General features: G+C 42.0%; 1 protein-coding gene across 4 annotated transcripts in view; it reads right to left on the bottom strand.

Moving 5' to 3' along the window:
- Nucleotides 1–12,117, bottom strand: part of LOC136444547 (SH2B adapter protein 2-like) — a 34,765-nt gene extending 22,648 nt beyond the window's left edge. For all 4 annotated transcript variants that reach the window (XM_066442163.1, XM_066442155.1, XM_066442178.1 and 1 more), the window contains exon 1: nt 11,179–12,117. In XM_066442163.1, the coding sequence (XP_066298260.1) occupies nt 11,179–12,117 (939 nt within the window). The remainder of the gene's footprint in view (nt 1–11,178) is intronic.
- Between the last annotated feature and the right edge of the window lie 13,424 nt (nt 12,118–25,541).

The raw sequence follows: 25,541 nt of genomic DNA, 5'->3' as shown, positions 1-25,541 counted from the left end.
AATCTTGTTAAACAAGAATTGAGGCGACAAAATATGATATCACGACCAACAGGTCCTTTATTCCTGTATTCAACCAATGAGGTTTCATATAAAATATAAAACCTCCTTGATTCAACAGTAAACATGTCCTTGTAGATGTGTATACATGTCAATAGACTAACTACAACAAATGCAGAAAAGAGCTTGTTGTACCATCATCTGAAGCAACTGCACTGGGTTGAAACACCTTGTGTATACAGCTCAATTAACTAGAACCCCCCCCCCCATTATTCATATAATGTCCTTGCTAGAACAAATGCAGAAAACAGCTTGTTATCATACCATCATGGGTAGGAACCACACTTGGTATTCATAATTATGCAACGAAACACCTTAGACTGCCAACATTAAACTGTTCTTGAAGATGTGTATGCAGCTCGATTAACTAGAACAAACGCAGAAAACAGCTTGTCATACCATCATGGGCAGGAACCGTTGACACTGGGTATTCATATGCAATGAAACACCTTAGACTGTCAACGTTTACGACATATTTGACCATTTTTGTCATGTTGAACACCGTCGGAGGGCAATGAAATTTCTTGTTTTTTATTTCGAAATCAGGCGAAAATTAATGAGCGCGCTGATGTCATCCATAAAAATTACTTGCTGTGGCCTAATGGTACATTGTAGGTTACTTTTCACAGCAGAATTGAAATTTTGACTGATTTCAGAACACCATTAGACGAGGCCTATTACTTAATTCTGAATTGCACAAAATACAACAGGCTCTACAGAAAAACATCAACATACTGTAACACAGCTATATTTGTATGCGACACAACTACTGCTATACACAGATACTAAGATGGCCAGTAGGGAAGCATTCATTTGCCTTATGTAGATATACTGTACATTTGACACATAGTCCTGATGGTTAGTATTTGCAAACAGTAAAAGTAAATGCTCCTCTAGGGTAGAGGAAAAAAAGCTCTTTGAGGTTGACAGGTACTAAATCTTTTAATGGTCTCATGTTTCTGGGCTTGCCTGGGAGATGCTTTAGACTGACAACCTAACTCCTCTCTCATCAAATATGTAAGATGGGTACTAATTTTGAGAAAAGTGGGTTGTGACAGAAATCAATTCTAGCAAAGTTGGGAAGTGGAATAAATCCTAGTGTACAACAAGTCTATCAATTGCTAATCAGGAACATAGTTATAAGGTTAATAAATTTAAGTGAGGGGGTGCAGGAGAGACAGAGGAGGTACGAAAGATGCTCATCTGTTGCGAACGATGGGAGAACCAAGAGAGAGAGAAGTTTAAGTATACAGAGATGACAGTTAATCTACACACCACCTATAAACTTTGTTCTCTTTCTGACAGGTGGATATATAATAATCAGTCAGTAAATTTTAGTTAACATTAAACTGACTTATTATGCATTGCGGTATGTTAGGTACATCTAGCAAAATAATATTCTCTGATGATAACCTCTGACCCTTGTTCCCATTGCATGCTGGGTAATCTTCGCTGTGTCCAAGACGGCCATGGCGCACTCTCTTTTCCTCACATTCTCGCACGAAAAAATACAATGCCGTGGACAGAACCCGAAGAAGTCGAAGGAGGAACACCGTTTTGTCCTACTGGATTAACTGCGGTACCAAAGACGGCCAAACACAACGGGAACCTTGGATGCAACGTAAAACTAGCTGCGGTGATGGTCCTTGTAAACGAGCCAAATCAGCATTGTTAGGACCAGGAAGCCAGAGTACATGTATATACTGCAAGTAAGGACCCGCTTTAACAAGACCACCTACTCGGGTAAGTCTCACTGGCAACACAGACGACCTATGAAGTGCAACAAACTACATTGTATATAGCTAAATGCTATAGCAGGCGGGAGGACGAAACTTTAAGGGTTACTGATTTTCCCTACAGCCGATTCCATGGGGCATGGCGAGGTAGCCAGTACTAACATCTGGTGTATCTATCGCTCCAACAAAACCAGTGCTAGACATTGGTCCTGATGTGCCCATGGATGCTGGAGGGTAAGGAACAATAGGAAAACAATGCCTGAACTTAAGTCTGATACCCGAGGGATGTGATGTAGGATTATAGAATATACTCTCACTATTGATGTTCTTGGGATTTATAGAAAATTGCTGTAATTTGAGTTAACAGAATTTTAGAAATGCTCTGGCTGAATAATTTGTTATCAGAAGGGTCCCCACTCCCCAGTTTCATTGACTTCAGCAATAAAGGTTTCACTAACAAATGTAGGTTGATTTATTTTCATATTCTATGCTAAAGATGTTTCTCCCAATACCTAGGTGACCTAGGCAGATGATTTGTGCACAAGAAAATATTGTAATTGTAGCTGGGATTAGCCTGAGTACTATCCTCCGTAGTGACCAGTTAGCAAGCAATTTGTTTTCTAGCCAGCGGTCATTACGGAGAATGGTACTCAGGCTAAGTTGGGATATCTGATGATAATGAATTTCACAGCCAGCAGAACTTTATCAAACATCACATCATCACAAAAAAAATTTTGATAGAATCTGGTGGTACTGGATGGATCCGGGTCAAATGTCAAAATGCCATTGAATAGAAGAGGATATATTTCAGTGAGACAGTCATTCCTATACTAAACATATATAGCATAGAGGCCCATGTCTGACTATATATAGTGCAGACTGTCAATTCATTGTGACAAAACTTAATTATATATTTAACAGGTACAGTACATCCCCCCCCCCACACAGCCCTGCCTACTTTAGTAAAACAAGATATTTTTCTGTTTTTCTGTTTCCTGCAATGTCAATTATAATTGCAGGTATGTAAGCTTTAGCTTGCCAAATTATAAGTTGTTTAATAAATACATTTTTCTCCCATCTCGAAAATCTGTGGGTACTTTGAACTCTGACAATTGAAAGTACAGTGGTCAGGTAAACAATATCCGCCATGACCAGGAGGCCCAAGGACGGAGGAAACCTCATCTGACTGTGCTTGTGCTAACTTTTGTTGTTTTGTTACTAATCCACATGTTGTGCAAGCTTCAGGGGTTACAAAGGGGCACAATTGATCTTCAGGCAAAAATACATAAATCAAATGGTAAAATGGTAAAACACATTTCTTACAAGTTTTATGTCAGTTTATTGCTTTACTATTATGCTTGTAATTTCTATGTACATGGTAGCGCTGATCTGAAGGTACCATAGAAAGAATAGCGGCACCACACTGAAACACAAAGGGATAACATTCCATAATCCCATCCATCAGAAGGCTTGCACGGTAAACACGTCTCGGCGTTACAGGAACCAGGCCTAGGGGTGCACCCAGTTGACAACAACGTTTGTCCCTGGCAAAAATGCCAGACATTCGGGGAGGCAACAATTAATAGGGGGTAGGCTCAGGTCAGGATTTCCAAATTTAGACTTCCTGGGAAAGTGTGTGTACATATAGAGCACCCAGGACAATTAGGCCAAAATGCTCAACACGTTTTGAAGTGTTTTCTCACACAAACAAGAGACATCTTCTCACGGAAATCAAGCCACCAAGAGGAAAATGAAATTTTGTTGTTGTTAGCATACTGCATTGAAAGAAATGGCTTTACCTTTCTACTTTGGCCTAAAGCTGAAAGGGTCATAATATCAAGAAACCTGGAAGAAGAAAAAAACAGGTCCGTACCCTTGTTTGCTAAAAGGTAAAATACTGTACATTTCAGGCGTGCTGAAAGTTGTCTGAGCTATTAACGTTTAATCTATGTATATGTAACATAATGAGTTACCGCCTTAATTTTATACAAACTTTTACAAAAATCATACTGCTGCAGATTTCCAATTCCAATCTGAGAATAGAGAATGAATCAAGTAGCACTGTAACAAGTTTTGATCTTTGTATCTTTTTTTTATTTCAACGACACCTTTTTTTTATTGTATATAAGAGAGATACCCTGTACAAATTTGCTTTGTAAGTTGATAAGACACAAGACGCATTGCCTAACAGCACTTACACTAGTGAAAGAAGAGGTTTTGTTTCAGCCAAAATTCATTCCCGTGACTTTCATCATATAGAATATATCACAGCAGGGAATGTAAATAATGTAGTGCAGTCTCACTGAATGTTTTACTCATCTAGGCTGTCAATACAACTTGTTATTCTGTTCTACCCTGCTGTTGTAATAAGAGGGGTGGGTTTCCACCTGTGCCTACTCAAGGACATGTTGTTGACAAGATTTCTGCCTTCCCCAATAACAACTCTCAGCAAAGAGCATGGGCCAACTCAAGGCAAGTCAGAAATACAAAACTTACAATGGTAATTATATAAAATTAATTGATAATTGTAAAATCCATCCTGAAGACCTCTTACTGATTTTTCAATAAATAAAAGGTCAGGGTCAGTGGAGCACATTTTTAATATGTTTGTCTCAGTTCAAAGTTTCCCAGAGAGAAAATACAGGAACAGGTGGTTTGAGTATACTATTAGTATATAATTAGGTAACTGTAATAAGCCTTTGAATGACCCCCTACTACTGTACTATAAAAAATATCAAACTTTCATTTTTTCAAGTTAACCAAGAGTAACTCCATCTCCAAAAATTTTCACTAATGATACACAGATAATGCTACTAGTAATTTATTGCTATGCTATCATGTTTTGCTATGCAATCACGACTGGACATTTTAAGTCACAAATCAGTCATAGTTCTGTGTTTTATCAAAAAACAGATCTGTTATTGAACGTAAATTCAGGCTGGAAGGAAACTGGTTTGCAGCAAGTTCAATGTCAATCCTGACAAAGCAAACAGGGCGAGCGCCAGACATGCAAAACAGGGCTTTCGTGCATGCCAGCCCAAACATGCGATGTAGTGTTTACTGGCCAGGTGCCACCGTATCAACACTGGCACCTGTTTGTGTTGATCTCAGACACTTCTGGCAGAAAAACAGCACTCTTCACTGCCATTATTCTGTGTTACTTGAATGCAAATTGGACATGATTTGAAATTTGCCTGTGTTTATCACACAATAATTTTGACTGAGGATGACAGTTTACCTGTGTGTATTCAACAATGACATTTGCTGTTGTAGGTCGAGGAGTTGCCAATATTACATCAAAGCTACACCCGTATATCTATGTGGTTATAATCTGCATAAAATAAAGTAACATCATACTATCATAGAACTACAGTAGTAGAAACAGCGGATTGATTTCTAGATGCTAGACAAAGACTGTTGTTGTACTATCACAAATTTGGATGAGTCGAATTGTTTGTGTTAAAAGTTGAAAATTACAAATCCTTCTTCATAATGAATTCTACTAACACAACTTTCCTGCTAAAACGATAGATTATCATACAAAACTGTTGTCCTTTGGCCAACTTCCAAAGACAGGTCATCATACTGAACAAACCATCTCATTTTACTCCTACATGTAGATCATCAGGTCATGTTGAGGAAATCAGTCAGAGATAAGAGTCGGTCATTTTCTGCATGTCCTTCCTCAAATCTAACGTTGTATCTTCCTATTGGCCTTATCTCACTCAAACAGCTTCCTCCGAGGTCTGATATGGACAACTAGACCTTGTCATGTTCAATGGCTCCAGCAAAGGGCTGTTACTAGTATGGGGTACCAGTAAGACATCGCGGAAATCTTTCAGGTACAGGTCAAACTGCTAAATGCCAATGTACAGGTACTGTACCTAATTAAAAGTAAACTCAAGTATACATCTATTTTGGGACTAAAAACATGCAATTGTTACCACAAAGAAACAAAATCACCTGAAAAAGATGAAAATATTGTATGCGCATCCTCTGGCGAAAGAAGGTTCCTTGCATGAGATACCAAAAGTCAAACTACATGTTTACATTCTGTTTTTTGTATCATCATCGAAGACCACAGGTTATTATGTGTAATTCTTCAAGTACAGTTACAGGTCCATACCTGTACCTAAACCTCTAGGTTTAGGTACAGGTGTTGGAACTAGTTCCTGTGTTACGTTTGTATGTACAGTGTACATGTATGTATGCAGCAGTATAGCTCCAATGTATTCTGTATTTTCTTCATTGAATCCTCTCTGCCACTAATAACAAAGGGAAACCTGACATTCACCCAAGTCTACACGTACCTCGCTGTCGTGCCAAGAAAAATCTGGTCAATTTTTAATTTATATGAAAGCGCCCCATAGCTGTGTTTGTTTGAAATGCAAATCGCGTTTCTAATACACGATGTAAAGATCACGATATGTTCAACTTATGTACGACTTAGACCCCGTTCACACTCATTTTTTTCAATCGCGATTGAAGTATAATCGCGATTGAATCGATCCGATCGCGATTGATTTTTTCAGTGTGAACGCTCCCAATCGCGATTGGAACGATCCAAAACGATCCAATCGCGATTGGATTGTAACTACCTCCGGAGGTAGTTTGATTGGATTAATCGCGATCGGATCCAATCCAATCCTATCAAATTTTGAGTGTGAACACAACTACGATTTATTCCATCGCGATCGGCGGAGATTTTGGCTGGTACATGCGGGTACGTAGGGTCATAGTTCGCATCGCGCGGGAAAACAAACCCAATCCGCACGTCAGATCGCTCTTTTACAACAACAACAACTTTTCATCGTCAACAATGCCCAAGAAGAAGAATAAAACTCCGTCAGCAACTTCAGCTGGTGGCAGATGGCGCGATGAGGAGACCAGGGTCCTCATCGCAATCTGGGGGAGAGAGAAGGTGCAGGCCAAACTGGGGAAATGTCACCGAAAGAGGGACATTTACTGCACCAAGTGACAATGTCTAGCGGAAAAATAGACACAAAACAAGGACAACAAGGACAACAACAACATTTACCAGATGATCGCCGATAGCATGCTTCAATCGTGCTTCAATCGCGATCGGATCACGGCGTACTTTAATCCACTTGGCGAAAAGCAGTGTGAACGCAAAAGTTTCTTTGCGTTCAATCGCGATCGGATCGAACAATCGCGATTATACTTCAATCGCGATTGAAAAAAATGAGTGTGAACGGGGTCTTAGATCTATGAAGGGAGTAGCAAATGACCACCAATTAATGTGAATGGGGTGAATCAAAGGCAACATTGGACTCACTGTTAGTAATGAACTGCATTTGATTAAAGTCTAGTAATACACTGTACTTTACAAAATCTGCTACACTGTACACATGGATAATCTTTTATAATACTATTAAATAAGATACCTTCTAGACTTCTTTTAAAAACAAATCTTAAAGCCTACCAGCTTAAGTATATTCATATCATAATTCTAATGCAGTCATGACATCTGTAGTCACTTCTATGACCTCATCAGGACACTTTGTACTTTGATCTTACAGCTTAATGCACATAAAACTTGATAAAGTAATAACAACAATTCCTAAGTACAGGATAATGCATGGTCAGCTTACGGTATATTTAAAACACATATTCATATACAAATCATCTGCACAGTGCAAATTACGAACAGATATAGTGAATTTTACTCATACATAAGTAATAAAGCAATAACAATTTTACTGCTATTGTCTATCATAATGATAACTCTACTTAACCCTATTTAGCCACATACATTTGTAAATGTATATCAATTACTTCATAAACCATAAAAACATTTGAAGCCTGTGGAAACCTTCCTTGTCACTTCAGAGCTGATGATTCCCATGCCTTTGCTCCTGACCTTGACACAGCCAAGGTCAAATCGCTGCCAGTGGATCTTGGGTTTTGTCACAGTCAATTAGTACGCCTGCCACTTAACACTTTGAGATGCATCCGCCCTCAAATATCTTTAGCGGTCACAGACAGCAGAGATGGTAGTCGTTAATAGCGTCACCGTTTGCCGATCTTCGACTTTAACCCAGACTCGGAAATAAATCTGGAAATGGGTAGCTTTTGACAACGATCACCAATCTATCCTGATAATAATTACATTGTACATTATTCTCTTCCCTGCTAACAGCCTTCCCTAGGCACGCACACTTAATACATGCCAACTTATACTACTGGACAGATTCTGTATGTATTTGAAACTTAACTGGACCGTTTCCGCTTGACCTTGCAATAACATCATGTCAATCTATAGTCATAATAGGCTAATGATAATAGAATGGCGAAATTGACCTTCAAAACTCAAGATTGGAGAGTATTTTCTGATGTATATCTTTAAAGTTTAACAGTTATGGATTTTTCTACACAAGAGGAACAACAACCAATACTACAAGACCTTGGATAAATGTCTAAGGTCTAGTACCAACCAAACACTGCTCCCTGCGACCTTTAAACTTGAATGACCTCAGCTTCCTAGAAGCCCCTTGCATGCAGTTGCCACACCCCTCCACATGACTGCTATTTCCCAGGGGCTGGACTAATTCCCCAACTCTCAATTGGTTGGATTTTGGACTCCACAATGACCTTACTGTGCTAGCTAACTCTGATCACCAAACATGGAAGCGTTCTGTAGGACCTGAAGATTGATGTGAACAAAAGCACCTCTCCCAGTGACACATGTTCACATGGTTTCCATCTTTCTGACAAGCAATCCTCAACATTCCTGCTGTTCTTTGTACCTTCATTCTGAATAAAATTCTAACCCTGGGTCCTAATACCAACAAAGATGTTTTTGTCTTGATCAGTCTTCATAACAATGATATTGTAAAAAAAAAACGCTAGGAGAAATTAAGATGTTGAAATTTCTATTTGTTTTTTAAGTTTTCATGTCCACATTTTTTTTATCTAAACATTTTAGATATCAATTAACAATAGATCATATTAAAAGTCTCTGATGGGAAAATGTCCATTGATAAGAGTATAGATAAAACTACTTCAAACACACACTCAGAATCATGAAAGGTATCATACAGTATAAACTTGTTGCCATTATCGTGAAGGCAATATACACAACATCTGACAAGAAACAGTGTTGATCGCTATCAAGAAAGAAGCCCTTTATCAAATGTAGCCTGGGTAAGTGGGCTGGGAGTCCTCTACCAATAGTGATTATTTGCTGTGATAACATCAAAACACACAGTTTATCTCCACACTGGAGAAGCTTGTGTGTTGAAGCGGTAGGGGCCCGTTTGCAGCACAAACTGTTGCTGGTGCCCTGGAATGCGGATTGACATGTGAAATGACCGCTTGTTATTGTAGAACTACTCTCGAATTACTGGTCTTCTCAAGACAAAGTGTAACCCAGGTATCAACCTTCAAGACTTGTCTCAAATAGCTTGCTCAACACACACATATCTGATGTCAAAGTATGTTGTGGATGTTTGGCGGCCTGTTACTTCACAATGCTACCCCTCAATGTTGAACCCTATTAAACCCCACTTTCCCTGTGTTTTGAACATGTACGAATGAACAGTTTCAGCTAGCATCGTTAGTCAAGAATGTACAAACCAGGCCTAATTTTGTTTTACCCTCCATGACTGCTTACCAGCTAAATCACAACGATTTAATTCTTAAGTTTAGGCATGAGTTGTTTTCCAGAGCATTCTTAGGTCTTTAGTGATTCAAATGTAACAATTGACCAATTTGTTTTGCAGAGGACGTATGCTTTTAAATGACAAACAACTGAGAAATTTTGAGCCTGGGGCTGAAAACTAAATCACGCTTTTTACCGGTAATCATCTGAACTTCCTGACCGGCCACACCAAACGTTGCAGACAATAGTTATAATCCAACAAGACAACAATCATGACTCATAAATATCTCCCATTTGGACTCATATCTATACGGACATAGCACTTAATTAGTACCCTGGTGAGTACTATCAAGTCATTTCCCTTTCGCTATTGTTTTCAAAAGGTCATTGACCCCATTACAAAGGAGGGCCTCAAGCACAGTGACTAATTGGCACAAATCTTTAGTCATTTAAGATAAGTTTCCAGACCATAACGTTAACAGGTCAAGACCCCCAAATACCTGCCAAAGCCCAAACTTTTAGTTTCATGACTAGGGCACAAAGGTAGATCTAAAGCAGTCATCCTCAAATAAGGTGAAAGATGGTGCTTTTTCAAGTACCACTGTACCAGCCAGTGCTAGGCTTGGCTATTGCTCGCATTATGAGCCAAGCACACTGGCCGGGTCTATCTTCTTGATAAGTGCGTTGGGTTCTTTCACATGCAGAAGTTAGACACCTGAGGCTTATACCCAAGGCTTTTCCATACATGGCTAGTGACCATCTACATGTAGTATTAGATCTGAATTTAAATTCTTCCATGCCCTCTAGTCTAGGACCTAAATCAACAATATAGAATGTTCTGACAAGATGAAAGTTATTGCTTCAAATCTGCTTCACTTCTAGCTAAGCGAATGTAGGAGCCCCGGTAGAAATAGGATGGCACCCAGGCTACTTCACTTCCACATAACACTGGTACAGTACATCACTGGAAAGAACTTTGAAATCCTTTTCTCACAGATCACCACGCAGTGCAGAAGATCCCGTAAACCGGAAATGAAATCATACATTTCCTACGGTAACGTTAGTCTCTGTCCTTACCGTGGCGATATAATGACTTTGGTATCTAAGGAATGCACTTCCCTAGTGATGCTTGTCTTGTCTAGCGACCCTTCCATAAACTTGGCACATGTCCATACTCATTCAAAATCTACCTACAAATGCATATTTTTTTCCATATCTCCTGCATACTGGCAATTCGCCAGTGCTGGAAAGATAGGCCGTTTCGTGCTTAGAACACCTGGTCTACAAGGACAGGTGGGAAGTGTGGATGACTCAGCCGACAATAGGGAATGTCATTTGACACCTCAACAGATACTTGCACGGGATGACCCAGAAAAACAACGATGTTCGCAAACAAAAGCTATGATGACAATATTGGATAACCTCGCGCATGACATGCTATAGTCTTGTGTCTTCCCGCGTTCTCGCGTCCCATAGTAAACACGTGTAGTGCCCCTGGCCATGACCAAGCACCTTTAGTACGGTCTACGTTAATAGGTGTGATTCTAGCGCTGTATTTTCCATTTTCATAGCTGTACCTGAGAGCAAGCATTCCTTTTCAAACTTGAATTTCAGTGATTGTAATAGTTAAAGAAAAGAAGAAAAAAACACTTGTGAAAATAAATCACAGCTTTTGTTATTAACCTTATCTATAGTGTGCCCTGATTTCTTATAATCTAAGGTTTGGGACGTACCATATTACCGTACTAGAGGGGGTGTTCTCACCTTGGCTGGGGTGTAACACTCCAACATGTACCCCCCTGGAGTTTTCACCAGCAGCAGACGACATTTTTCCCACTTGTTCCTGCCGTGATAGTCCTCCCCGACCAGTTGGTTGACAGTTCCCTCCTTCTTGACGTCGGTGACGTCTATTTTGGGTTGTAGTTTGCCTACGGAGGCTCCGTCCTTTGTTTTTCTGTTTGGGGAGCTCCTGGCCCCCGCCCGCTCCTCGGGGTGTCTGGGGAGGGGAGGCGACCCTGTCCCGGAGTCCGACGACTGCCGCCGCAACATGCGGCTCACGCTCCCCTTCACATACTTCAAACTCAGCCGCTTTCGTAGCGTGGTTTTCGAAGATTTATGGGGGCTTGCTCTCCTGGAAAGATCGTCCGCGCTAGGGGAGACAGGGGGTAAGGAACGCGGGTCCAACTCTACAGAGTTTCTGCCGTGCTCCGCGCTTTTGGACCGCGGCAGCTGCGAACTTGTAACGGGGACTGCCCCCGGACCCGACCTGGGAGGTTTAGATGACGAGGAACTTACTGATCGCAAGGTTACTTCTTCTTCGTTCTCCCCAAAGAAAGGTTTCTGTATTTCAGGAACGAAGACTCTCTGTACCTGATCGTCGAAATGTTCAAGGAAATGCAGAGTGAACCTTTTGGCGAAGGTGGGGCCTGCTTCGGGAGTGTCGTACTCGGGATGATCGTTGAGGTACTTCCGAAAGCTTCTTGAGAAGTCCACGGCGGCTTGTTGTGCCTTAGATTCGCAGAATTCCATCCATCCGTGTGAGGAAAAGGGGTCCAGGTGGCCGCCCAAAGCGCCGTTGGCGGCTGCCATGTCTTTTTCCCGGCCTCCGCCCAGATTTTTGCGGGAATTTTTGCCTGTTTTCGAGGAATCTCGTGTTCCGCTCCTCCGGACTAACACTTGAATGGAAATGGAGCAAAATAACATGCGCACACGGGCTGCGCACTGGCCGCCGGAAGTGCACGGGACAAAGGTCAAAGAGCACCCGAAAACCGCGCCAAAGTTTACACTTTCCAAGTTGTGTGCAGTTTTGGACGACAAAAAGTTTTGAAACATTTTTTCTTCATTCTAAACGAGGACAACAACAACAACAACAGTTTTAAACAAATATCAAGCCACGCCAAACTTTTCTTGTCATGATCATTTATAGAAGAAAACAGAAAATCAGTTGGTAACGCAGGGGTTTTTCTAGAAAAAATTGATAAGAGGGAGCAGACAGTGGCAGGGAGCGAATTCTATGTATTTATGGAAAAATCGTTTGCTGAGTGAAGGCTGTATGCTGGATATTAAGCTAAAATCTGAATTCAACAAGGGGGTGCTGGGCTGAAACAAGAGGGTGCAGCGCCCCTCTTTCCTGATTTAGATGAATCCCTGGTAACGGAACAAACTTCATTTGGTCAATATCTGGAAAACTAGATTAAGTTGAAAATCGGATAGACTACAACACCATATCCCATCTACATAATGTCAGAAATTGTGGTCAGAAAAAAGTATATTGTGGACAGGGCATTCATCGGGAACTGAACTGAAAGGGGCAAATCCTGGGTCACTAGTCCTGTCGTAGTTTTGCGTCTATGTCGTATATCATCTCCCTGCAATGTGACATGTCATTTCTTTGGACCTGAAGATTCGGGAAGTTTGTGAAATGTGGCGGGACAGTGGGTGTGAATATAGGCCGGGAAGGTGATAAATCTTCCAACGTCTGTTGCCAGCCAGCGTAGCCTAAATACTGATGTCTGTACACATTAGATATATATCTGACGGGATTAACTGTTATTTATTGACCATGCCTCATATATAACCGTTGGACGTAATGGAAAGGAATGTGGACCAATGGAGGAAATACGATTATTCTAGATACTATCTGCTCTCGTTCATCCACTGTGACAGTCTAACCGGAAGGTCCAAAGACAATGTTTATGCAGATTTCATGATCACGCGATCAATCGTAGCTCCGCTTACAAAGAGGTCTGATTAGCCTCTCTGACGCCTGCACTTCCAACCGGAAAATTTACCATTTTTCAACATTTCCAAATTCAATCCGTGTGTTTTGTCCCTTTGCAGCGTTTTCTCCCTTGTTCCTATGACATATGACAATTCAAAACACGAGGGGAATTTCTAAGGGCGGGGTTCTCGGTAAAAAGTAGGTCGTTTTCTTCATAAATCACGACGGAGCGTCTGTCCCCTGTCGTGATTTGGTCTTTTGACTAAATATTTACCCTTTGTGAGGATTAAATCTGACGTTACTTTTGTTCGTTTATACTCCCATAACGTATCGATCTCTACTTGTTCGTTACACGCACCGCGATTTTTATTCTTTTCTGGCTTAATTTATAAGTCGGAGCATTTGAAGGGTTGTATTAAAAGAGTGCCAGGCGGATTTATCCTTTTCATCGTCTGCTTGTACATCCCAAGATTCTTCAGACAGAGCTCGAGCTTTTTTTCAGACATAGGGGAAGGGGTGAGGCGACACATGTTTTTGAATGTGTCAAACTCATGAACCATATAAGATGACGCAGGTACGTCCGTGTCTGTTTGCGCACATGCAGGGCTGCCCACATTTCGCCTACGCGGAACAGGTCAATACATCATGTCAAAACTGAACGTCATGCCTCCGACGTTTTCACCTGCGGGCCGGCAGTCATGAATTTTGTGGAAATAGATCGGTCCACACGCACACATGAGTCATGCAGGCGAGACTGATTTTTATGGCTCTGATACGTCACTAGGGTCCGCGTGTTTCTAAAAGCCTAAGAAACACGCGTAAAACATCTGCTTGGAGATTAGATTTAGCCTGGGGACCGAAGATTGCCACTACTATCATTGTGCATGTAATTTTCAAGCAAATGCAGATGCATGGCTTTGGCTTGTTTTGCACGTCATCACAAGGGAGGGGAGACGCGCACGCGTAAAACGCCTCGAAAGACGTGTAACCCAGTCCGATCCATACATCTGCTTGGAGATTACGATCAATGTGCACTTCTGTTTCATCACTCACGGCACGTTCTCATCGGCTTTCCTTTGTGACGATGACTGATCATGCGAGAGCCACATGTCTTCCAAGGCTTGCTTCACCTTTCGGTCAATAACCGACCGTCTGACGCGCGCAACAACATGTTTCTCCTGCGTGTCTTGAGAGTAAAATGTACTCCTAACGTCACAGACGTGACCTGATCGATATACCTTCCCCCACTTCACGGCTTAGTAGGATCCAGGAAAGTGAAAGTGGAAATGGCCATCCGTCAGCCATATCAGGAGGAGGATGTCAGTTGCTAAGAGAGTGATAACAGCCATGTTAGGCTCAGTGGTCGTCGTTTTTCTGATAACGTGCGGTTTTCTGATTCTAACCGTTTTCTGATGGCTCCCGTATTTTCTGCAAAATTTGTCCATACGGATCAGAACACAGCAGCACCGATCAGGAAAATTAGTCTCCAAACTAATGAAAATTGGCCAATATAGGAATCAAGAAGGATATACCAGAGAAATAAGCCGGCCACAGATTTACATGTTAGTCACTCAAGGTTTTCCAGCAACCCAAGGGGTCTGGCAGACCACAGAGAATAAAAGACGGTGACCGCAGAGCCTGCTCTGGAGGAAGGAGGGGGAACGATTAATTCGCCCAGAATTACTTGTCGATATGTCCAAGTTGATTTGACACGCTGAGAGTCAGATTTAGTCCAGAACAAAGCGGATCTACTATCAAAATCAATAATTTTGTATCAGAGTAATTCTGTCACGGCTAACGAAAAGATTCAGCGTATTTCGTGCACGTTCTTTTTGTTCAATCTATTAATTTATAAAGCATCGAACTTACGGGACGGTTGAGTGATTCTGACCGCGTCCATTTTTCCTAGAAATGAAATGTAACGTGGCGACAAGCACGTGTGCATAGCCCACTGCTATTTCGGATGCCCGCCGTGTAGATGTTCCCGCCACTTAATCTCAAGTTCAAAGCGTCGATGGCGCACGCAATGTTTGTGCCAAATTGTGCGTTATGTTTTCTGTGTCTACGGACGAAAACGCCCACGGCATTGATCGTGGTTTTTAAACTCTCGTGCATTCTGACAGAAAGTATTAGCAAAGAGAGTTTATATAATAGCCCCCTTGCTATTATATTAGCGAATCTCATCACAGGCGGTAGGCAAAGGTATTGTCGTTGAATAGCTGCTGAAGTTCCGATCGTGACGAAGTACTCGGCGCGAGGATCACCCGTGCCAAGCTTCCGAGCAAAACCCGAAGCGGTGCCGAAGGCACGAGCGGGGGGTTCGGAGAGCCGAACAGTGTTCGGCGGTTTTCGGCAATGTTCGGCGAAGCCGAACTCTGTCTGGGCGAGAAAGTAAGAGGTAATTAGCAAAGGACGACGGGAGAAACCATCCCGCTAATGAGGGGGGGGGGGGCATTTCCGGAGTGAGCGACGGGAGAAATTGTCTTCGGGAGCATTTGAGCGAAAACATGTACCGCGTCGGTTACCCAACATAAATACCGTAGCCTAAAGCCCGTGATCTCATCGGTCAAACCTTTCAAGTTTTCAGCCATTTGAATCAAGCCTCAACGTTCGAACATACGGCGATGGAATAAGGTATGCCGTCGCTTTCATACCGGATAGAGTTCTCATATGGCAATGACAGGTGAGATTGTTGAGATAACGATCTGGGGAAATACCTACGTCCGTCTGGCTCACTCAGACCGTAGAAAAGCAAAAAGCCTTGTCAAAACAACACGTCAGGTGCACCGGGTGTGTCGTTTGCTGATGACGTCATGTGTAGCATGTGGCCCCGGGGGGTGTGGTGTTGGCTGGGGTCCAGAACGGCTTCTGTATCTGCTACCAGATGTTGGAAAGGAACTTTCACGCCATAACGTTTTCTGGTTTCCTGATATACAATCCTTGGGCTTTAGACCGGTTCCAAAGTCATCTTTTTACATGTCAATCAATTCTTTTCTGTAGTTTTGGTCCGAATAAAGTGTGGTATGCGTAAATTGATAGAAGTTTGTACAAGGTGACAGAACTTCAGAAGAAAGAAGACTCTTTGTAGGATCTTTCCGTCAATGGGAATTGGGATGATGGAAATAGTTCAACCTCGCTTGAACCCTCTTACTGCACAGCGCTAGCGCGCGCGTCACGCATAGCGCACCTTTACCCGAATTCATCCTCTGATCTCCGTGACACGGTTCGCCTTCGCGTGATCTAAACCTCGCCCGGCAGACGTCACGAAATCAATAAACAGTCAGATACGAGTGCGTAACGAGGTGCTGACGCCACGCAATGTGTTACATGAATCATAATGTCACCATCACGATACAGGTTCCCGACGTGACGGCACTCTGTTACAGGATGTACGAAGTGTAACCAAAGAGGTATAGAACCTCATTGGTGTATACATGTAACAAAACAAAACTTCTGGCGTGACGTCTGAAACTTTCAAGAATTTTGATAACCACTGAGCCAAGACAATGAGAGCATATTTATATTTATAGTATGAAAGAACATTTGAAAGTTCCTCTGACAGAGCATATTTCCCACCATCAAATATCAAACGTCAAATGATATAGTTACTGTAGTAAGTAGGTAGTCGACGTGCTTACGTGCGACGTGCTTACGTGCGACGTGCACCGTCTGGGTTATATACCCCTTGCGGGGTGACATACCTTTTCAAATAATATACATACCTAGTAAGCCAACTAGGATCAACTAGCCAAATGATATAGACCTTCGAATGCCATATAGATTGTGGACCAACCATGATGCCCTCTTCTACAAAAATGCCTAAACATCATCATAGAAAACCATATTCGTTGGTCGTTGATTGATAATTTTCTATTATTTTCATTCCATTGTGCCTTTCACATTTCACTGAATTAACACATCGTCAGAAATCTAGAATGTGACCACCATGGTGCATGCACGCTGGAGATAGCTCTTGGGGGCCGGCTTGATCATAAACATATAGACTTCATAGTCAAAGCGGACAGAGAGAATTCACTTCGCCTTGCAAATGGTCCCTTCGCTTCAGCTAATGGATTGGTATCGTTTTGAAAATCTTCTTTGTCAAGTTAAATGCGCCAAGAGATTTGTTGAAAGGAAAAGTGCACTCGCGTAAATGGAGCCGTTTTCCCCGTGAAACGTCGTTAGCGTTCCGCAAGGCTGCGTAGTAGGACCCCAATGGGATCCATGGCCAATGCTGTTGATATTACTGACTGCTGCAATTGTTTCATTGCTACATTGATGCAGGGAAAGTAGCCTCCACTGCAGGCATTGTTCTCAATGATGTCGCCGTTTATTTATCATTCAAAAACTGGCAAGGGTTTTTTGCCGTTGGTAGTGGACAAAGCTAACAGTAATAAGGCTGGACTCCACGCTACAGCCATGTGATTGTCCGTGGAGCAGGGGAGGTTGTACAAGTGAACTGTCGTTTTCGGACTTCGGTTCTTTGTACACCAAAGTCCTCAGAATTGTGACGAGCAGGTTCTCCCAGATTGACGAATTGTTCATTTTATTCTTCACGACCCTTCATTCTCCAAGTGTGACGTAATAAGAAGACATACTAGTATATCGGTTATCAGGGCGAAGATTGACGCACCCAGATCGGATCGCATGTCGACGTCCGCATCGCACGCGCGGTTTGACGCTGGGCGTCGCCGCTAAATGTGCCAATTGATTATAACGCTATCAGGACATTTCTCCAGGCTTCCGCCCCGCACATACATCAGATTATTGGCATGCGGAGGATGTAGTATGGACAGATAGACAGATAAAGCCACCGTATCCAGGAAGTCGGTTTTGTAATGTGGTCACAAGGGACGGAGCCGAGGGAAGTGGTATTAAACATTTAGTTAGGCTATTAGCGGTGTCACGATATGGCTTTCACACATATAATTATGATATAAATAGGGTGGGTCTACCACGGGCTTGGGAAATGCTCATAGCATGTTTTGTATTATACATATAAATATGTAACGTTACATATTTATTCATATTCATCATATATCCTATTTGGGAGGCCGATGCACGTTTCTTAGCCTCCGTTGCAGACTCCTTCCGGCTATTTTCATTTTCTAAGTTCCAGTTTTACTATTAGTATTACATTTTTTTTTTCTTGTTGTTGGCCGGTTCCCCGGCCAGCAATTAGAAAAAAATGTAATAGTATAAAAACAATAACTTGAAAAAGAAAACAGCCGAGAGGAGTCTGCATCGGAGGCTACACGTTTCTAGTGTTTACTATGTACTAAGATCAGCATCATATCAAGAAAAGTTTTAACACTTAGATATGGGATTTTGAGATTCAGCATATAATACCTATGTGTTGATGATTGGGGCATTCAACAAATATAACATTGTCGTTAAGTTGCCAAGCGGTGTATTGAAAATGCCTAGTATATGTAGAAAACGACACATCATAAAGCTAATAACACGTGGGTCACCTGTATGCTATATTAGTACAATGTTCTCGTGCTCAATCCAGCTGACTCGATCTCTCACTTCTGTTATCCTCCAGCAAAACACTAGTAACCAGTAAGGGAGCTGACATACATGCAGCTTCCAGTTGGCACATGCAGATTCGTAACCCGCGGCCGAATGAAAGGCTGTGAATAACACAGATGTCTAATGTGTTTGCATTATCCTTACTTCATATCGATATTAACAACGGACAGGAGGGACTACATGTACATGAATGATACACCTCTTCATGCTGCTACCTTGGATGGATGTTTGTTATGTTGTAATCGTTACTGTATGTATTGTTATTTTGATGGTGTATTGTAAGATGATAAGAAGTCCAGGAAGACTTAGGGCACACCGCTAATGGATTTTCTTCAATTAAGTCAAAGTCAAAGTCTAGTTCATTTTAAAAGACTAGATAAGATTTTCTTTTAATTCATACATTATGTGCTATTTGCCCCGTTCTTTGCTGGTACGGCCCAGCTCTCAGCGGTACATTTTGATCTTCCGACAGCTTCATTATGGATTATGGTCAAGGGCCTACCAATGACGTCATACTTCAATATAACGTCCATGGGCCGACCAATGGACTGAGTGACATTTAAGGAGAAATCTATTAGGAAGTAGGAAGTAACGCATAGCCTCTCTAAATGGACTTGGCAACAACTGAGGGTCGCCACTGAGTAGATTTTATCGTATGAAGTAGACAGTTACCCAGAGGGGTAACACGCTTGGAGGGGTAACTGCTTTTATGTTTCCCGTATGATACATTAAGAATCTATTTATAGACCAGCTGCTACGGGTTTAATAATTGCGCTGTAAATCGCAAACAATAAAAGTGGCGAAAGGACTGCCAGCACATAGAGTTACTCTCCAAACAGAGGTTGGTGGAAAAGATTGTGACCTTCTTATCATATGCCCCGTTTTCTAGCTGGTGGAGAGTGCCGGCAGAAAACAGGGCATATGATGAAAGGTCACAATCTTCTCCACCAACCTCTGCTTGGAGAGCACATATAGTCGGGTTCTTCGTTCAGTCGATGCAGTCTTTAAAGGTTGTATTGTTTTAAAATCCATCCCCTTCGCAGTTAGTTAGTTCAACCCTCCAGTCACCTTTCGGTGTATCTGAGCTAGGGAGGTGCCCATCTTCGTTTCTTAACCATTGGGCCACACAGACGTACAATTGCTACAGTGGGCCGGGGGCCAGTCCAATGATACTAGCCAATGATGTGTGTTTCACTAACATACTCTTTCTCATCTCATATGTGCTGCGTGAGTGCTAGCATAGCCGTATGTTCCAGTTTGAAACTATGACCGTCATGGGTTTGAACCTGCACCCAATGAGGTTTAAATCATACTGAAACCTCTTTGCTGCAACCTACCGAATGCAAGGTGAACTTTACACACTTGGCTAGTGCAAAAGTGACCTTCTTGACAATTTGTAACAATGCACAAAGTGTCTTGCTGATCGTTACCTTGTTAACTTGTAATTGACAGCAACTATGACGTCCGGTGAATCTAAAAAGCACCATACAAAAGTAGCGCGAGCGTAGGTCCGCCAACGCGTGACGTCACATTTGACGTCTTTTACCTTCTCAGAAACTGAAAACACGTCAGCAAAACGAACTCGAATCACAACCTACTCGCTTACCTGTGGTGGGCCACAGAATACGCTTCTTTAATACATTCACAGACAGTTTCTTCCGCTCACCTTTCGAATAACACCTATGACGCATCCCGGGGATCTGAATATGGATCCGGTTTGTAAAAGTTGTCAAGTTGCGTAAAGTGCTTACTTTAGTCGCGTATGTACAATGATTGAACCTCGTCACATGTTTCTTATGTGATTAAAGTTGTTGCTTAGCCAGGCGAACACATCTCGGATCGACCTAGATTGTGACCTGTTTTGTAGGTTCTCATGGATAACAGTACAATAGCATTTTAGGCGATGTGCACACAACTTAACTTACATTGTCATAGACGACCATGCGTGGTTTCAACATGAAAGATAGTTTTGGCGCAATTCTGCAGTTTGTATGTTTGGAAAGTAGCTTCATCCAGTAATCTTTCTTTTTACATGTATCTTTCAACATCATTTTGGGTCATTGAATTTCCACTTTCCTCCTGTACTGAGCTCCATACTCTCGTGTGACATTCTCTAAGTGTCACAGAAGCGCTTTTTGGGCCTTTTCATGACCAAGATCTAAAGACCGTGACATTTGTGTGTGCCAGAATTGGTTCTCCCCACAGCTGTTACACAGTGTGCTCTGCCTCCTCCCACCCGGGGACATTCTCCGCAGCTCTGGTCTTGGACCGGGACCCATAGATGGTGAGGAATCCCGGCTGGAACATCGTTCAAAACCACAGTTTCCTGTGGCAATGACGTTACCACTACAACCAACTTCTACAAAATGTGTATTGATTTCTACTAGCCCAGAATCGGTGGTGGTCGTGTGGGTAGTATAGTTGTAGTACACCGTAGTTTTATTGAGAGAACCTGCCGACTGTCTAAAAACAAGTGCTTTAAGTAATAAAGGTGAAGATGCGGTAATACAATCTATCAAGGCCTAGGCTATTGTCAGGATATACACAGTCATAATACACAGTCACTATTGTCTTCACCTTATTATGAGCACGCGCTGAATGCGTCATGATTCAAAGATGATTGTGTTACAAAACCACGTCACGGTAACGTCACGAGAAAAACATTCCCATTGACCCTAAAAAAAGGTGCAAAGATAAGACTTAGACATTCATGAGCAATACTCATTAACCATATGGTCTCATTCGTGAGTTTTGTCTTCCCATAGACTTCTATAGATACGCTCATGGTCCGTAAAGCAAAAAGACTTATGCTTGTCAATACCCCGAAAATAATTTCACCAGGTTGGTAGACCATAGGATATTTGGGATTACGTTCTCGCCGCAAAAGCGCCACCTACATCGGCTACTTATAGCGGTGTACTCCAGTCAGAAGCTCTGAAGAAGGTGTCTGACAGACACCGAAACGTCAGCAGGTAAGATTACCTGGTTGTGATAAAAGAAACTCCAAATATCCTTGTCAATACCGTTAGGTAGTTGCTTGGTCACTTCGTGGATATTCAGTTGATTGGTTAGTAAGTTAGTAGGTTCGTCAGGTGGTTGTTTGGTTCGGCTGATTGGTAAGTTGATTGGTGCCTTGTTTTTAATATATTTCTATTTTCAAACAATAAAATACGCGTATACGTCATCCAATACAACCTGGTCTACTTTATACTAATCCATTTGATCCATGGTCGAGAAGCTATATAAGACCAGCAACAACATTTGTATGATGATACAATAAAGTCTGCAACAGACAGGGTGGTTGGTGATCATCATGAAATGCACATCACGTGCCCAACTATCATGACGTCACAGACCAGACAAATCATTCCTTTTCTTCTCACTCCGCCACGACGTCGACTGACGCTGCGTCTTCACCCGGCTCTACTTTTCTTAAGGTATGCAAATTCTAACAAGTAGTAACAACTTTCGGTGAAACAAGAAGGAGAACAGTTATCGACAGTTTAAGGTGTGCCAGAAATAACATAAATCAAAGCCGTAGCCAGAATATGGCCATGTCGCTGGCAACTGATATCTTTTGCAAAGATTTTGGTGTAGCCAAAAAGGTTTCTGATCTCCTGGGTGCAACTCAGTGGAGATTAATCATTCAACAAATTTCAAAGTCATAGAAAATACTCATAATCTTCCTTTCTATCTCAGAGCATACGTTGCACTCTTTCCGAGACTATAAACTTATAAATCAATCAAGTTGGATGAACCCCAAAACCGTTTTTTTTAAATCATCCACGCGTTTTCTCAAACGAAACAAGTGGTCTTGAATCTTTGTTTTTAACATCAGATCGATATTTGTAAAAGTGGGTGTGATTCTTTGTCCGCGAAAGTGCGGCCTATCCTGAAGACTAATATTGCCCTTTCTTCTCATCGGTTTATTCATATCTGACTCCAGACAATACAGCAACAGGAGATTGCACGAACTTGATTACACCAAGAGAGTAGACTGTACCCTACAGCTTTCCATGGATCCCATTGCATGATGGGAGAAGTGGAGCATTTGGGGTAACGCTAGGGGCAAAAATAACGCAACAAGTAGTACAGTACGCACGCGTTACATACGCGTTGCCATAGTAATGATATTGTTTGCCCTCTGTGCTACCAATAGTACCTCACGTTTCCCAACATATCATGCGACGAGGTCCGTGAGAAAGTCGAGGTTATCATCTATCTGCAGGAGAGGCACTGAGGCAGACAATCAGCCTTTCCTTTCCTGGCTGCGTCATTACAGGTGTTGGGCACAGCAGCAGCAACTTGTCTCCGCCGGCACGACCTGCTTTCTTTAAGGGTGCGCAAATGTTTGCCTTTTTAAGATAGATAAAATAGATATATATGACAGGAATTTGCTTCTTTTTAGAAATGCAGTTGAAGTTTTACATAGTTTGATCATCAGTTTCTGGTGTTTCTTGTCTCTTTTTCTCTCGTCGGTGCTTCTGTAACTGAATTTTTCAGGGCAGGGTTGTTGGCATTCCGCTAACCCTTCTTCGTCTTAGAGCGAAGTCTAATCTTAAGGGGATGAACTTTACATTTGCAGTATTAACATGTTAATTTTGTTGCTAACTCATAACGAATGGCACTGTGATACTAATAAGACTTCAGTCTCAAGAAGCAACTTTTCCTTACGATATGTGATTGATTTCTCTGCACTTCTACACAGTTTACGATTGGACATTCCTCTTCTATTACTTTTGATATGAGAAGCCATTTATGATGTTAAAGGACATCGAAGCCCACTTTTATCACTTATGGATTCTAAGAATTTTTTCTTGGGTTTCGAAATTCCAGACAGCAAGAGAGTTTGATGAAGAATACGTGCGGCCCGGAGAGTACAGGTTTGCTGAACCGGTCTTCAGTCGACAGAACATCGCTTTCAGGGCACGAGCAACGGCGAGGCCTGAATGCAAGTTCCTTCAGTTGTCAGACACACTGCGGTTGAATAAGTAAGCAACCGTTACCATTAACTGTTGAAAATAACGCCCATCTTAATGTGTTATGAACATAGAATACTAAGTATGATAGATGTAATGTAGAAATAAGGAGAGCTATCTCTCTGGTGTTCCTGTCATTAAGAGATTCATTTCCTCTTAATTCTGGATACATTTCCACAGGCCAGGTAAACGACCTCACACTGACCAAACAAATTTTAATTGATATATCGATGTACATGCTTAATGTGTATATAGAAATACATTGACTGATCATTGATTCAACCACTAAGTTGTGAGGTTAGTTTCTCCACGAAATCTTTTGTTTGTATCTTGCGACGCACCGTCGACATGCGACGCCACCGTAGACCTGCTAGACTTCTAAACCCACCCAAAGTTCTTGTGGTTCTAGTTTTGTTGTTTGTATCTCTGACTGTAGCTGACAAAACAATAACACTTGCCAAACTGCTAGCCAAGGGTTGTCGCTTACACGGTCTCAAACATATACCAAAAATAGACTGTGACAACAAAGAGTTAACAAGCCTTCCTAAAGAACTGCCCAAAACATTGTTTAACGTTCAGTTTCCCAACAACAACCTAACTACATTCCCGTGCATGAATCTACCCCTTTTGCATATACTGAACCTAAGAAACAACACAATCACTGATTTTCCAGGGGTATGTCTGAGAGAAATGCCCAGACTGACAGACTTAGATCTGTCTCATAATCATCTTTCCTGTATCAAGCTCTTCTCCGTGCGGAATTTCTTACGCAACCTAAAAAAGCTGGACCTTTCTTTCAACCACCTGAAGGCGGTGTCTTGGTGTGATTTAGGGTTTACCTATAGCGGCCGTGTACCATACGAAGGGATAATCACTGGGAACCCTTTTCATTGTGACTGTGACATCGCATGGCTGATTGACTTGGCACGGCTTGGACGAGAGTGCCAGTCTGACAAAACTGGCATCCGCCATTATAAGGCTTGCCTGGATGAAATTGAAACAAATTCTCTTTTGCGCGAGTTTACAAGGCAGCCGTATTTGTTCCGCTGTAAAACACCTCCTGAACTGGTCGATGTGGAGCTCTTCCGACTAAATATATCACACTGCCCATACTGCGTAAACCAAAATAAAGCCCAGTCAGAAACCTGTCCTCTAGATTCCTGCCCCACAGGACATTCTGACGTCAATACGTCGTCCTCGCAGTCACCGCTACCAACCGCAACTGAACTGGCAAAACCAAAATTTAAACAAACTGAGATGTATGGGGTAGTGCCAAATGCGAAAGATATTTCTAACCTTACCAATACTATCCCAGTGGCAGCACGGACCTTCGGCCAGATTCAAGTCTCATCAGAAATGTTTACTCCATTAGTAAAAGGGACACACTCTGTGTCCGTGACAGAAATGCCACAAAACTCTAGCAAGTCATCTCCACAGCCAGGTACCCCGTTTTCAGGGTGGATACTAACAGCTGTAGTTGTTGCTCTAATCGTTGTCATCTGTGGTGTAGTCCTGGTTGTGTTTTGGATCCTGGTTAGGAACAAAGCTGGCAAAACTGTCCAACTTGACACCAACGTCCACGATCAGAAAAGCTGTCCCAGTGCCGATTCCAAATCAGACTCAGACCCCGGCGTTTATGAAGAGATAACCGACGAAGAAGAACCTTATGCAAAGTCGTATGTTTTCGACGTTCCTCAATATGAAATAACTAACTTAAAGATTTCACATGGATGATGATATCGGACATGTGCCCTGATAGATTCGTAATTCCAAGTTTCTTAAGATTCCCAAGCAAACCTATTGGCAAAGAAAGTTTAAAATCTTTGAATTGAGAGTAATGTGACCTAATCAGATTCTGACTTGCTGTTGGTAAAATGTGGTAATTCAAAATT

The sequence above is a fragment of the Branchiostoma lanceolatum genome, chromosome 1 (assembly GCF_035083965.1).
Source record: "Branchiostoma lanceolatum isolate klBraLanc5 chromosome 1, klBraLanc5.hap2, whole genome shotgun sequence".
Taxonomy (NCBI): Eukaryota; Metazoa; Chordata; class Leptocardii; order Amphioxiformes; family Branchiostomatidae; genus Branchiostoma; species Branchiostoma lanceolatum.
This window is presented reverse-complemented; position numbering and strand designations above follow the sequence as displayed.